The sequence below is a fragment of the Leuciscus leuciscus genome, assembly GCF_965113295.1.
Source record: "Leuciscus leuciscus genome assembly, chromosome: 12".
In the NCBI taxonomy this organism is placed as follows: domain Eukaryota; kingdom Metazoa; phylum Chordata; class Actinopteri; order Cypriniformes; family Leuciscidae; genus Leuciscus; species Leuciscus leuciscus.
In genome coordinates this window covers 3709611-3723381 of record NC_138736.1, presented here as the reverse complement: position 1 = coordinate 3723381, position 13771 = coordinate 3709611, and the positions used below count along the sequence as shown (strand labels likewise).

At 37.5% G+C, this 13771-nt stretch overlaps 1 protein-coding gene across 1 annotated transcript in view; it reads right to left on the bottom strand.

Moving 5' to 3' along the window:
* The window catches only part of csmd3b (CUB and Sushi multiple domains 3b), a 466880-nt gene that overhangs the window by 203726 nt on the left and 249383 nt on the right, over positions 1–13771 (bottom strand). The window contains exon 11 of the mRNA XM_082185594.1: positions 6931–7052. Coding sequence (XP_082041720.1) covers positions 6931–7052 — 122 coding nt within the window. The remainder of the gene's footprint in view (positions 1–6930; positions 7053–13771) is intronic.

Below are 13771 nucleotides of genomic sequence, written 5' to 3'. Positions count from 1 at the left end.
AGAAAAAAAAAAGTAATATTGTGATATATTATTACAATTTAAAATAATTGGTTTTCAATTTATTATACTTTAAATTATCATTTATTTCTGTGATGCAAAGCTGAATTTTCAGGATCATTACTCCAGTCTATCACATGATCCTTTAGAAATCATTCTAATATTCTGATTTATTATGAGTGTTGGACACAGTTCTGCTGCCTAATATATTTGATGAATAAAAGGTTAAAAAGAACTGCATTTATTCAAAATAAAAAAAATATTTTCTAATAATATAAATCTTCTTTACTATCACTTTTTATCAGTTTAACGCATCCTTGCTGAATAAAAGTATTGATTTATATCAAAAAAAGAAAGAAAAAAATGACTGACCCCAAATGACTGACCAGTAGTGTATATTATTGTTACAAAAGATTTCTATTTTTAAAACATTTGCATCTTTTTATTTATTTATTTATTTATATTTGTTTTACTTTTTATTCATCAAAGTATCCTAAACAAGTATCACAGGTTATGAAAAAATATTAAGCAGCAGAACTGTTTCCAACTTTGATAATGAATCATCATATAAGAATGATTTCTAAAGGATCATGTGATAGACTGGAGTAATGATGCTGAAAATTCAGCTTTGCATCACAGAAATAAATGATCATTTAAAGTATATTAAATTGAAAACCAATTATTTTAAATTGAAATAATATATCACAATATAAAAAAAAAAAAATCTGTATTTTTGATCAAATAAATGCAGGCTTGATGAACGGAAGAAACTTCTTTCAAAAACATTAAAAATAGTAATGTTTCCAAACTTTTGGCCTGTACTGTATATATATCAATTCTTTTATTTTTTTTTGACAGTTCTGCCATTCATTTGACCTGAATAATTAGAGTTTGAAGTATAACACTCAGCGTTTTGCTTTTCAGCAAACTTGTAATTTTCTGGGCAGCGGCCATATGATGGCTTGTGCTCTCATTCTTGCTCTGAAACTGCATCTGTGAAATGCTTGGGTGAGACTGTACTGGCAGTAAATCCCAGCAGGATTGTGTGACAGTTGAAGTAGCCTGGCTTAGAGAAACCAGAGATCCCATCTCTGTGAACTTAATCGGGGGAAATGACACTACGAACAGCACTATGTGAGCTTGATATCCTGGCAGCTTGTTTTCTGCTTTCACCTTGAGGAAGACCCTTGTGTGTGTGGGTATTGTTACATGTGTGTTTGGAATCCGTTCAAATCGGGTTCTTTGTGCTTAGACTTGAATGTTGAACCAAAAATATTAGGCATGCACCGAAAATGGCATTTTCTGTTTAGGGCCAAAAGATAAAAAAGGCAGAAAATATATGATATTTCATATTATTTTAATATATTTTATGTCCAATTTTGGTGTTACTTTAAATAAAAGTGTGGTTATTGTATTTTATTGGCTTGTATCTTAAATTTTTTTAACATTATTGAATTTAATCAAAAAGTCAAATATTAATAAAATGACCCCAAAAAAATAATAATTTAAAATGAGAAATAATAATTATATAAAAAGTCATTTTCGGGTTCGTTTTTCGGCCAAGTGCATGCAGAATTTTCACTTTTCACTTCACTTTCACATATCACAAAAAAAACAAAAAAACAAAAAAACATTATTTAATTTTTTGTCACTGCACAGTTCAAAAGTTTGTGGTCGGTAAGATTTCACCAAAGCTGCATTTATTTGATCAAAGATAAAGTTAAAAAATACAAAAATGTAAAAAGTGCAATTATATCAGCCATTACAGGAATACATTTTATTTTAAAATATATTTAAAAAGAAAACAAAGGTGAAACAAAGCCAGCACTCTATACTTCAGTGTCACATGATCCTTCAGAAATCATTGTAATATGCTGATGTTATGTTATGTTGTTACGTTATGTTACGTTATGTTAAGTCAGGGTTTCTCAAACTCGGTCCTGGAGGGCCACTGTCCTGCACAGTTTAGCTCCTACCCTGATCAAACACACCTAGCTGTGAGTTTCTAGTGATCCTGAAGACATTGATTAGCTTGCTCAGGTGTGTTTGATCAGGGTTGGAGCTAAACTGTGCAGGACAGTGGCCCTCCAGGACCGAGTTTGAGAAACCCTGTGTTGTGTTATGTTGTGTTGTGTTGTGTTGTGTTATGTTGTGTTGTGTTGTGTTGTGTTGTGTTGTGTTGTGTTGTGTTGTGTTGTTGAAATGATACCAGAGAACAATCCGGTACCTGCTGAGAGGCGTCTACGTCAAACTCTCCCGTGTGTATTTGTGTGAGCGCTCTGTAAAGAGCATCAAAGGTTTCTTTTTGCAGCGTTGAACATTGTAGCCAATCACAGACATGTTTGCTGAGCGCATGAATGCAATGGCCATTCAGATATGTTTAAGTTAGTCAGAACCTGCTCAATACTTATCATTATTTGATATTAGCTGCTTCTCCTCTAATATGAATTTTTTTTTTTTTCTACCACAAAAATTAATAAATAAATAAAATGGGAGACAAGAAATGAAAAGAAAAGACGACTTGAAGTGAACAGTCTGAGCATGGATGAGGGGACATATGTTTCTCTGCCTGTCATGATCTGACCTTTGATGCTCCCTCTGAGGTTAATGCCCAATCTGGGCATCAATCTCCAACAAAAGACCAATGGGGCGACAGCATTTCAGTTTCTGCTTGATAAATCAGGTCATGCTCCATTCAGGATGGACAACTGAACTCTGAAAAACAACCATCTACAAATAGACAAAGCCGTGTTTACTGCAGACGTCTCCTTTTGAAACCAGAGGACGCAACTCAACAGCTGGAAATGTGAACGAGGATGGACACAATTTGGGCCTCATTCATGAAACATCAACCAATTTATGTGTGAATCGCACATAATACCATTTCTTCATAATTTGTCCCTTTGAATTCAATGCATGCACTGTATTTATCAACAAATTACACAGAAATTCGTTCTGCTTTTGACTAAGGCCAAATGTGCGCCTGATGCATTGGCCTTGATTCTATATGCACGGCGAGCTCTGAGCTAAGCGGAGTTAACAAATCCCTCGGTAAACCAGTGATCCGTTTATTATTTTCGTTATCTCCATTTGAACAAAAAGCAAACAACAAAAAGAAACCAAACTAACATTGTCTCCAACATTCCCACAATCCAAAAGTGCCACAACGGACTCTAAATTGAATTAAGCCCCGACACCATTCAAGTCACTCTCGCCAAGGTTAAAGCACAGAGTGCAATATAAATAAATTGCCACCCTAAAATAGTTTGCCAAAAATAAGTGAGCAAAAGGCTGTAAGAGACAATTAGCAATTGCTCACTTGTAACAGGGTGTACGCTGGTATGCATTTAAATAAATAACGCACCGTTGTGCTGCAAATGCATTTCTGTTCTGTAGATGAATGAATTTGCCACACCATGCTTTTCCTGTAATTAAGTGAAACCCACAAATCAATTGTACTTTCTGGAAAACGTTCTGAAATTAGTACAAAACTATAATTCCAACAAATGGCAATTGCTTTTCTGAATGGGTAAAATGGGGGCTAGTACATTAGGGTTAGCACCATAATGGCTGAATTATGGGTTCAAAAAGCACATAATTAAACAAAAAGCATGGCAAACCGGGGATAGTCGTCACACAGGTGGTCGGCCTAATGTCCACATCCCCATTTTACATGTTCAAAACATCAATTGCCATTTGTTGCAATCATAGCCTTGTATTTCGGTTGTATTTCTGTTTGGCAAAACAACAGTTTTTTTTTAAATATTTGCATGTTGCCTATTTTTTCTGTTTAATGAATTGTGTTTTATTTTATCTTACTGTTTAAATTGGCTAAAAAGCCTATAATAGGCTATTTAACGGCAGGTTTCCTCATGTAGTGTGACAACATGCCCAAATAACACAATGGTGTGTTCATGAACTATGTTCTTTCCTGCACAATAACGGTGGAAATATAAAAAAAATATAAAAATAAATACAAAAAAGTGTGACTTGCCACTGATACTGCTTGACTCATTGTTTTGGCCATTAAAAAACAAAACAAAAAAAAAAGGGGCTGGGGGGTAAGGAAAAAAGTTAGTTTTTTTTCTTAGAGAAGATTCTACAAACTCTTTGATTTATTGAAAACAACACTCCAAAGCCAAGGCTGCGGGGAAACAACACAAGCGTCTCTATTCAAGCTGGCAGAGTTCCAGACCTTTTAAAGTGGTCCAATGCGGACTGACAAAAGTAGGAAAATAAAAAAAAAGCATCTCTATGGCCCACAAGGCTATCATGCTACCCTCCATCCATCATATGATGGGAATACGTCCAGACGATTTCATCAGGGCCTTCTGAACATTTAAATGGTCCTGAGAAAGTTGGGTTGTATCGCAGCTTTCCAACTCAAACCTTGGGTGATTCGCCTGCAGAAGTTTGGGAAAAGGTATGAATGAACAGTCAAAGTAAGAGAGTGTTGGCATGATCAGGACTCTCTAAAGTACTTAGATAAGCACAAAACTTCTTTATAAACCTACGAGTAGGCAGATGAGGAGAAGGCCAAACATTCTGAACTGAGAAAACGGTTTGTTCGTTTTTAATTTATTGCCTGTGTGTATCATTCCACCACAGAAAGAGTCAATCTCAGAGACCTTGACTTGAGGTTAGGAAAAAAAATTCTGAGTTTTTGTTTGTTGCACTCAATAGATCTGCTATTTCAAGATGAATTGCAATGTTAGTGAGTCACATCACCTGAAATCAATTGCAAGGTCCCGCAATGACAATACAGATATGGCTGAAGTGAGAGAACCATTGAGAACCATTTAGAAAAAAGTGAGACCAATGAACTTTGGCTCCTTTGAAAACACCTACAGTGAAGCCAGTGAATTCTGATTCTTGAGCGGATGACTCTTATGATCTGGTTCTTTTAAGTGAATCAAAAAATTAAATAAAAAATACAGCTACTAACTCTTACGAAACAGTCTGCTTTAGAGAATCAAAAAAATAAAGCTCAACCAGTGAAGTCCGATTCTCGAGGGAATGACTCTAACAAGTTCGTTTAAGTTCCGTACATCAAAAAATATACCAAGAGATCAAAACACGACTCTTCTGAGCTGGATCCTTTCAGTGAAAGTTAATTTCGTCATATGTCTCATTTTGTGTTCTTTGCTTTATATTTACTATTGCAATAATCCGCAATTCTACAAATGTATTCAAATATTTCTTTTTCAAACTCAAAAGAATAATTAATGGAGCCAGAATCGTTAAGACGAATCAGAACAACTTATTTCCTCACGATTCCTTTGTCGGTTCTTCACTGAATCCTCCGCCCTACACAAGTAACATCTCTCTCTTTCTCTCTCGCACATTCACATATTTATACACTGATTATCTCCCTACACACATTCACACATTGTAGCTCTTGTGGGGGTGATCTCAAAATGTTGGAATTAAACTGAAGTGTGGCTGTAAAACCCACAAGAGCAATAAAACAGACACTCTTCACCTTTATACACACATAACTAACAAAGCCCATCATGCAGTTCCCTATAAACGCGCAAGGGCTTTGTGGGGAAGAAGGGATGGATAGGGAGGTGTTTGTAGGGGGCAAGGCCACAATAACCTGCAAAAAAAAAAAAAAAAAGGACAAGGGAGGAGGTCATGAGCAATCGCACAGAAGGCCAGGAGAGACAGGGCAGTCAAATGATCAGACGCCCATGCACTCACTCTCTCTCTCTCTCTGATCCAGCGACAGCATCACCACAGGCCCTGTACAAGAAGCTGAGAAGAGTCACGGCAGAATACTAATGCCAACTTGTGGACCACAGTCAGGGCTCGACAGGGAGGACTGACCGACAGCATGAACGGCGCTCGGGACATTCGAAAAAACGCATACGAAGGTTTCGAACTCAGCGTAGAAGGACCTTAAGTGAAAATAGGGATAGATTCTACTTACACAATATTTATACTTGAAGAGTTCAGATGCAAAAGCCTCTAAGTGCCATCTGCAATTTTCTTCTAGAATGATCATTTTGATAAAGCATGTATATTTAAGTTAAGTAATTTCACTTAAATGACAATTAATAGGTAATTTGCATTGCCATTTAAGTGATATTATCGAGCTTAAATATACGAGCCTGATAAAAATGATCATTCTAGAAGAAAATTTCAGAGGTCATGGCACTTAGAGGCTTTTGCATCTGAACTCTTCACTTATAAATAGTGGCAGATGCTATTTGTACCCGAGTGTTGTTGTACAGGTACATTAAACGATATGCAATAATAACATAGAGTGTAAATTACATTTATGCATTTGGCAGATGCTTTTATCCAAAGCGTCTTACATTGCATTTCAAAGTACACATTTTACATTTTTATCAGTTCTTAGTTCTTGCTTTCCCTGGGAATCGAACCCATGACCTTGGCGTTGTAAGCGCCAACACTCCACTGTTTGAGCTATAGGAAAGCTTTATTAAATGGATGGCGCCTTATTGACACTTCATTTCCACTTTTCGAATATTTTCTTCATTTTTATTTAAATTAAATGCCTTTCTGATCTGATATGAGATGGGAAAAGAGAGTAGAGCGAGTCCGATTTGAACTCGGGTTGATTTGCGTCAAAACTTTCCGCCTTAGCGTTACACTATTGCTACTGTCGACGTTCCAGCGACTTCTGTAATCTTGTCTGGCCCAACCAGACGTCAGTGGGTGGAGTTAATGTAAATAGCCTCTGCCAACAAGGCGGGCTATTTTTGTCTTACTTTAAATATTCAAGCGCAAGAAGATGTGAAAGAGAACTCAAATCGGTACTTGTGCGCTGTGTGAGAAGTTTTGTGTGCGCAACACACATCCAGTTATTTTTCCAGAATCATGAAACAACACTGATCTTGTAACACCTAAATGTTATAGAATATAAAAGGCATTATGACATTTTCAAACATACATTTTTGCTCTTACCTTGTTTAGATTGCTGGCTGTGATAATCCACACACACTGGGAGTTGCTCTCGTACTGAATGGGGAAGTTCGGTGAGGTGAAAGTCCCTGACGGACCTTGAAGATTTGATCCACAAGTTTTCACTGTATAAAGGAAAAGAGAGAAAACAGTGAGAAAAACTAAAAAACAGGAATGTGCTGTTTCCCTTCAAAAGAATGTGAAAGTCTCAGCTAATTGGTTTGAGCAGTGGTCAGCCTTCACTTAATGTTTTCTACTATTGATTTGATAATTAGAAAAAAACTGCGACCCTGCCATCTCCAGGGATTGAGTTTCACTTAGCGCTCGAAATGTTTTTTTGCGGGATTTGCATGGCTCATATTGGAATATAAGCCACAAGCCTCCACCAGTCATCCATGACCGTCTTAATTTGTCAACGATTAGCAATCCAATCAAATCCTCAGATGACTAACTTCATGCCGGCTAAACGAGTTAATTTGAAGCAGGCTTAGCCAAACACACTTGGGTCTGATTCGTCATCTTAATATAGAAATGTCAGTTATAATTTGCTAAGTAGACACGCTCTGGTGTTTCTCTCCCAAAGCCGGTGACAGTCATATCTTTAAAAATTGACAACTACGGGTTTACGCCTTCTCAAATCCAGCCTCTTGTACTTTTTGCCACATTTATCATGGTTGATGTCAAAGTGACAGGGCTTTGATGAAAAGACAAGGAGGCATTATCTCCAACGGCAACAGGTTTCACTATCAGCTCCTGACATCTTGATTGCTTTTGAAAATGAATAACTCATTATCTCAGGCAAGCACGGGGAACCATGAGGCTCCTTCAGGCCCAAAAGCATACTTTTCCCTCTGAAAGTCATGCTCTCGTCAAGGAGCTCCTAATTAGAGAAGTATCCTGTGACAAGCCCTCTCCAGTCTGGCATCCGGGATAAACTTTAGCTTGAAATTATGAGGTTTTTGCGTCAATCAACAGTCATAAGAGAGGAATAGCCTACTGTACCAATAAACCTATGTGCTGCCAGTGAGAGCAGAGGACAGTGTGTTGTGTTTATTAAAGGACTCCTATTGTGCTTTTTCACATTTTCATCTTTCTTTAAGTGTGTATGTTGCTGTTTTGCGCATGAAAAAGCTCTGCAAAGTTACAAAGCACAAAGTCCCTCCAGCGGGAGTTATTCTCTATATCAGTGTCAGTGTTTCTGAACTCCCTGAAACGCCTCCATTGTAGTCTTGAGTTTTCTTCCGGAAACGAACACGTCACAATATTCCTCATTTAAATAATTAATATGCAGAATAAAGGGGCGGGGCCTGGTTGAGTTAGTTAGTAGTGTGTTAAACTGGTGGTTATGGTAAGGGGCGGGACATTTCCCAAACACGCTCAAAGCGCTTGACCAATCACAACACACTTGCTCCAGCCGACCAATCAGAGCACAGTGTGCTTTTCAGAAGGAGGGGCTTCATAGAGAGGAGCTGCAGGAATGGAGAATATGGGAAAAAGAATGTGTTTTTAGACATTCAATCATGAAAACCCAGATTTCACTTTGGACAACGAGTGGTCCATCAAGTACCAAAAGTGTTCATCATACAAAATTGAATCTCAATGGCTTCATGCTCTCGACAGCCAATAATTCACGGCACTGAAAACATTGTGGTTGGCACAAATCATATTTATCCCTGCTGAAAGTGATCTCGTATTTAATGTAGTCTGAGTCACATTCTCTCATATATTTTCTCTGCCCAACTGAAAAAGAGAATGAACAAAATAATGCATAACATTATAATAATGTTTTCCCTGAGATTTTTCTAGATCTTTTCCTAGATTTTTTTTTTTTCCTAGACCAAACAATTGTCAACTAAATAATTTTCAGCATGTATTTTTTTTCAGCATAATATTAAATAAACTTATTATATTATATTTTTTTCTGTGAAAAACTATGGCTGTCAAAAGCATGAAATAATTGTGCTAAGTTTGGTTCATTGTATTAATTTAATTTAACATTGTTTTTCCCTGCTGTCCATGACCCCTCTCAGAAAACACGACCCACCAGTTGCAAAGTCCTGTAACGATGTTAAGAGGTTTGTTCTAGCAAGGCTTTACAATTATCTCTAATTTCGCTTAATAACAAATTCACCTGTTTAATCGCTATATAGTTTTTAAACTTCCCAAAATGAAAGGGAGTGGGAGGATTGTCAGGTGTCGGGTCCACTAAATGGATAAACTGAAATTTATGATTAACTCGGTATACCCCTGGGGTGCCAAAAACAATATACTATATATATATATATATGGATCTAGGCAATTTTCTGCATGATTTAATTTCGCATCTTCTCAATTAGTTTGTGCAGCCTGTAGCTGCAGGAACAAACAGGCACCCAAGTGACATGAATGTAGTGATTTAGTCGAGAGCTAAAGGTTATAGACCTGCTGAGAGTCAAGCGCCACGCATGTGTGTGTGTGTGTGTAAGAGTGGACACCTGCAGAAACACACTTCTCACCCATACTGAGTGTGCTCTGGAGTGGATAACACTGAGGGGGATGGAGGTTTTGGTAGGCCTGCGCAGTTGGTGGTCATGTTCTCTGAACACACGGACCCCCCGATGACGACGGCAGCTGTCCAGAAAACTGCAGGCACTCCTTAACACAAATCTGACACAGCTAGCAACTTACTTGAGCATCACAGGATGATTTCTGTCCCTGGCTGCAAGTGTTTTGTTGCAACACATTTACTCTTTCTCTCTTACAGCAGAGAGCACAGTTTTTGTTTAATATTGAATTTATGTAGCGTAAATTTTAGTCTATTTTACTATGATATAAATTGCATCTACTTTAATCTACACAAATATTTTGTTTAACAATAAATGTCCAAAATGTACCAGACCAAGCGATTTTGACCATCTTGTGAGATTTTAGTTTTTAACTGAACATGTACAAGATTTAAAGTCCCTCTGTGGTGAAAACCAAGTTGTTTATATGTCTATGTGGTGTTTTTAATGTGCTTTAAGACAAACCATGTGTAAATTCATAAGTCGACAGCATTGCTGAGTATTTTCTCCTTAAAACTGCAGTGAACCAAAGACAGTCTCAAAAACACGCTTTGAAATCGCTGGTGTTTCTGACGTCTCAAACTACCTTGTAACCAATCAGATCAACGTGTGATCGTCAACCAGTGGATCTCTGAGCTGAGTGAGTGAGTGGAGGCGGGGCTCATTTGCATATTCATAGAACCGCGTATACTAAATGGGTGCAGAGTTACATTCAAGGTATTTTAAGGCATGAATAATTTTTAAGGGATAAAATGATTGACTACAGGGGGACTTTTACAACATAATCCATAAAATGTATCCTCCATGGTTTTGTTTTATTATACATTTTTACATTAAACATAGCAGATCTCTTCTTGTCACATGTCATATAGATTGCACAAACTAACTGAGAATATTAAATCAATACATAAATTATATATAAAATTATATACAATATATACTGTATATTTCAGAGAGAGAGAGCGAGAGAGAGAGAGAGAGAGAGAGAGAGAGAGAGAGAGAGGGAGAGCGGGAGAGAGCGAGAGAGCGAGAGAGAGCGAGAGAGAGAGAGAGAGAGAGAGAGAGAGAGAGAGAGAGAGAGAGAGAGACAGAGAGAGAGATTAATGAAATGTAATGAAAATAATACTTATATACAGCAAGGATACATTAAATTGATTAAAAGGGACAGTGAAAGGAAAGAGTGTTACAAAATTTCAAATAAATGTTGTTCCTTAGATTTTCTATTTATTGAATGATTCTGAAAAAAAATTATCACAGTTTCCACAAAAATATTAAGCAGCTCAACTGTTTTCAATATTGATAATAACACGATATGTCATTGCTGTTTAAAATTCAGCTTTGCTATCACAGCTTTGGTGACTTCACAGCCATTAAAGAAAATCTAACGGACAGCCAACATTTCAACAGTTCAGGAACAATTTTCACCACACTGCATCTTTCTGCCTCGTCTTCTCCATCCTCAAAGATCTCATCAACAAACATGCTGAGTGGTTTGAGTCTTCTTGTTCTTTATAAAGGCAGTACACACTTCTACTATTTGTTTTACCCTCTTGTGTGTCTCTGATACCCTCTGATAATGTCTCTCAGGTCCTTCCCACTTTTCTTTTCTTCCCACGTTCCCACTTTTCTGTGATGCTAAGAGCTATAACACTGATGCAGTGCGTACAGCTGTTGTCCATCCCAGCTGTTATTCCCGTCCCTTGCGTCTCAGTGTTGCCGGACTGTTCTTACACACCGGCGACAACGACTTATGGACAAGCTGGCGATTTAAGAGCTCAGGGAAGCGGTCCAGAAACCTACATCAGTTCTCACAATGACGTATATCTGCGCATGCTTGTGCCTTCCCTGACAGCTCAATTACGGCCTGCTAAATGAACGGCCTTGGCTCGGTCCTCTCGCCTGTAGCAAAGCAGCCAGAGAGAAATTATCTATAAAATTAAAGGGCAGGATGAGCAAACAATTCATTACTTGGCCAGCGATAACCTGTCACTTTTTATCCCACCTTCACAAAACAACGACAAGAACGCAAGACTGACATTTGTTTACAAGGGAAGCCAAAGGTAAAAAAAAAAAGAAAGAAAAACAAAGGATACAGATTCATATCTGAACTTCCATTGTACACACTGTATAGAAAGGTGAATTTAAGCAATACCACACAAGCCATTGTGCAATTCTCTTTTTTAAAATAAAAAATTAGTTAATATGTGACTCTGGACCACAAAACCAGTCACATGGGTCAAATTTCTGAAATTGAGATTCATACATCATCTGAAAGCTGAATAAATAAGCGTCCCATTGATGTATGGTTTGTTAGGATAGGGCAATATTTGGCCAATATACAACTATTTTAAAATCTGGAATCTGAGGGTGCAAAAAAAAAATTGAAACATTGAGAAAATCTCCTTTAAAGTTGTCCATTTATGTTCACGATTGTGCTGCATTCACACACAAAAATAAAAGTTTTATATATTTATGGTAGGAAATGTACAAAATATCTTCATTGAACATGATCTTTACTTATTATCCTAATGATTTTTGGCATAAAAGAAAAATCTAAATTTTTGACCCATACAATATTGTTGGCTATTGCCACAAAAATACCCGTGCGACATGTGACTGGTTTTGTGATCCAGGGTCACATATTAGCATTTTAGATACAATATTGCAGTTACTCTGTCTATTTGTGATCTTCCAACAAAGATTAACACTTTACTATCTCATGAGTTGATTTAATTTGTTAATGTCAGTGATGCTGGAAGGTCTCATAACAATATGACGACATTACGCATGTAGTATTCATTCATACTATACGCATTCATACAGCTGCAAAAATAATTAATTATTCAAAAGAACATACTCAAAAAGTATGACATTTTTGACGTAGACCGTTCCGCTCCTGTTAATAAACGAATGGGTTGAATGAATGTCTCAGCAATTAATTTAAAAAGAAAAGCCACTTGTCGCCACCTACTGGCATAACTATGTAACCTGCGGAAAGAGTCACAATCCACACAACGCTGTTGAATCCTATATGCCGCAAAGTCACAGAAAGTCAAGGACCGGATAAACTGTTGTAGAAAGTTTTACACAGCTTATTCAAAATTAATTTGACCTTCTTTTGCTTCCTCTTTGGTTTAAAAAGTACATTAGCCCGACTGCATGCTGTGATTCTTGCATTATCGGATCATTTAATCAAGAACACTGCCGGTGCTTTCCAACAGGGGTTTGGCATTCGGATAAGCTTTTAGGTCTAAGTATCAAGATAACTGCCTATATCACCCAAATAAAATATCCTCCTCTATGCATCCCTTATATGTTCAGCCCTATTTGCGGTTTTACACTTCTTGACACTGAAGCCGACCTCTACTGGGAAAATGGGCCAAGTCAGCAGCAAGCATAAAGATTAGGAGACTCCAAGACATTGGAACAGGCTGAACAAAAAAACAATTGCCACCCAGAATGATCAATTACATCATTAAACCTCGAACACGGTTCCACACCTTTATTTTCCCGCATTCCGCGGCCTTAAAGCCACCAAACATCCAAACACGCATTAATAGTCCATCTTAGAAACAACATCACCTACTTTAAAGCTGCTCGTCCTTCTACATCAACACCAATTGCCTTGTCTTATTTCAGAAGTCAAGGATTACTAAACATCATTCACAAGCAATTGCCTTAGCAAGCGCCACCTGTGCCCAGTAAATTCTCTGTCTTTTTCTATCCGCTAATAAACAAGCACAGAAATGAACTGCTAAGACAAACTCTATCACCAGTCATTTCGCTAGCGAGCCACTTGGGGTCGCACTGTCTAGGTTCTGCTCACGGAGGTCTATAATACCTGCAGAGTATATTAGCATTCACTTTCATGTCAATGGCGGTTGCTTGGCAGAGCTTTTTGCTCATAGATCTCTGTTCCAGACAGAAGTTTTTGAGCCAATAGCCTGAGCCACAGATCCTAATGTGCTCTGGAACTGGAGAAAAATGGCACCACAAGAACATGCAAACCCTTTCATTAGCGGCTATCCACAGCTGTGACAGTGAACAATACAAACCCATGCCACAGGTTTTAAGAGCAAGCAATTGGTCACTGGGGGAAAAAAAGCTACAGTATAATTAAATACATAGGCGGGGGACATAGTAACGTCACCATTTGACATCTTAATATCGCCCTTATTATCCAGTTTATGCTTTAATTTAAAGACATGCAATGTAAACCAAAATATTTTGTTATTTATGAATGTTGTGGTTTAAAATAATTATAATTTTACATGCATCGTAATTCTGTAGCTCAACAAAGC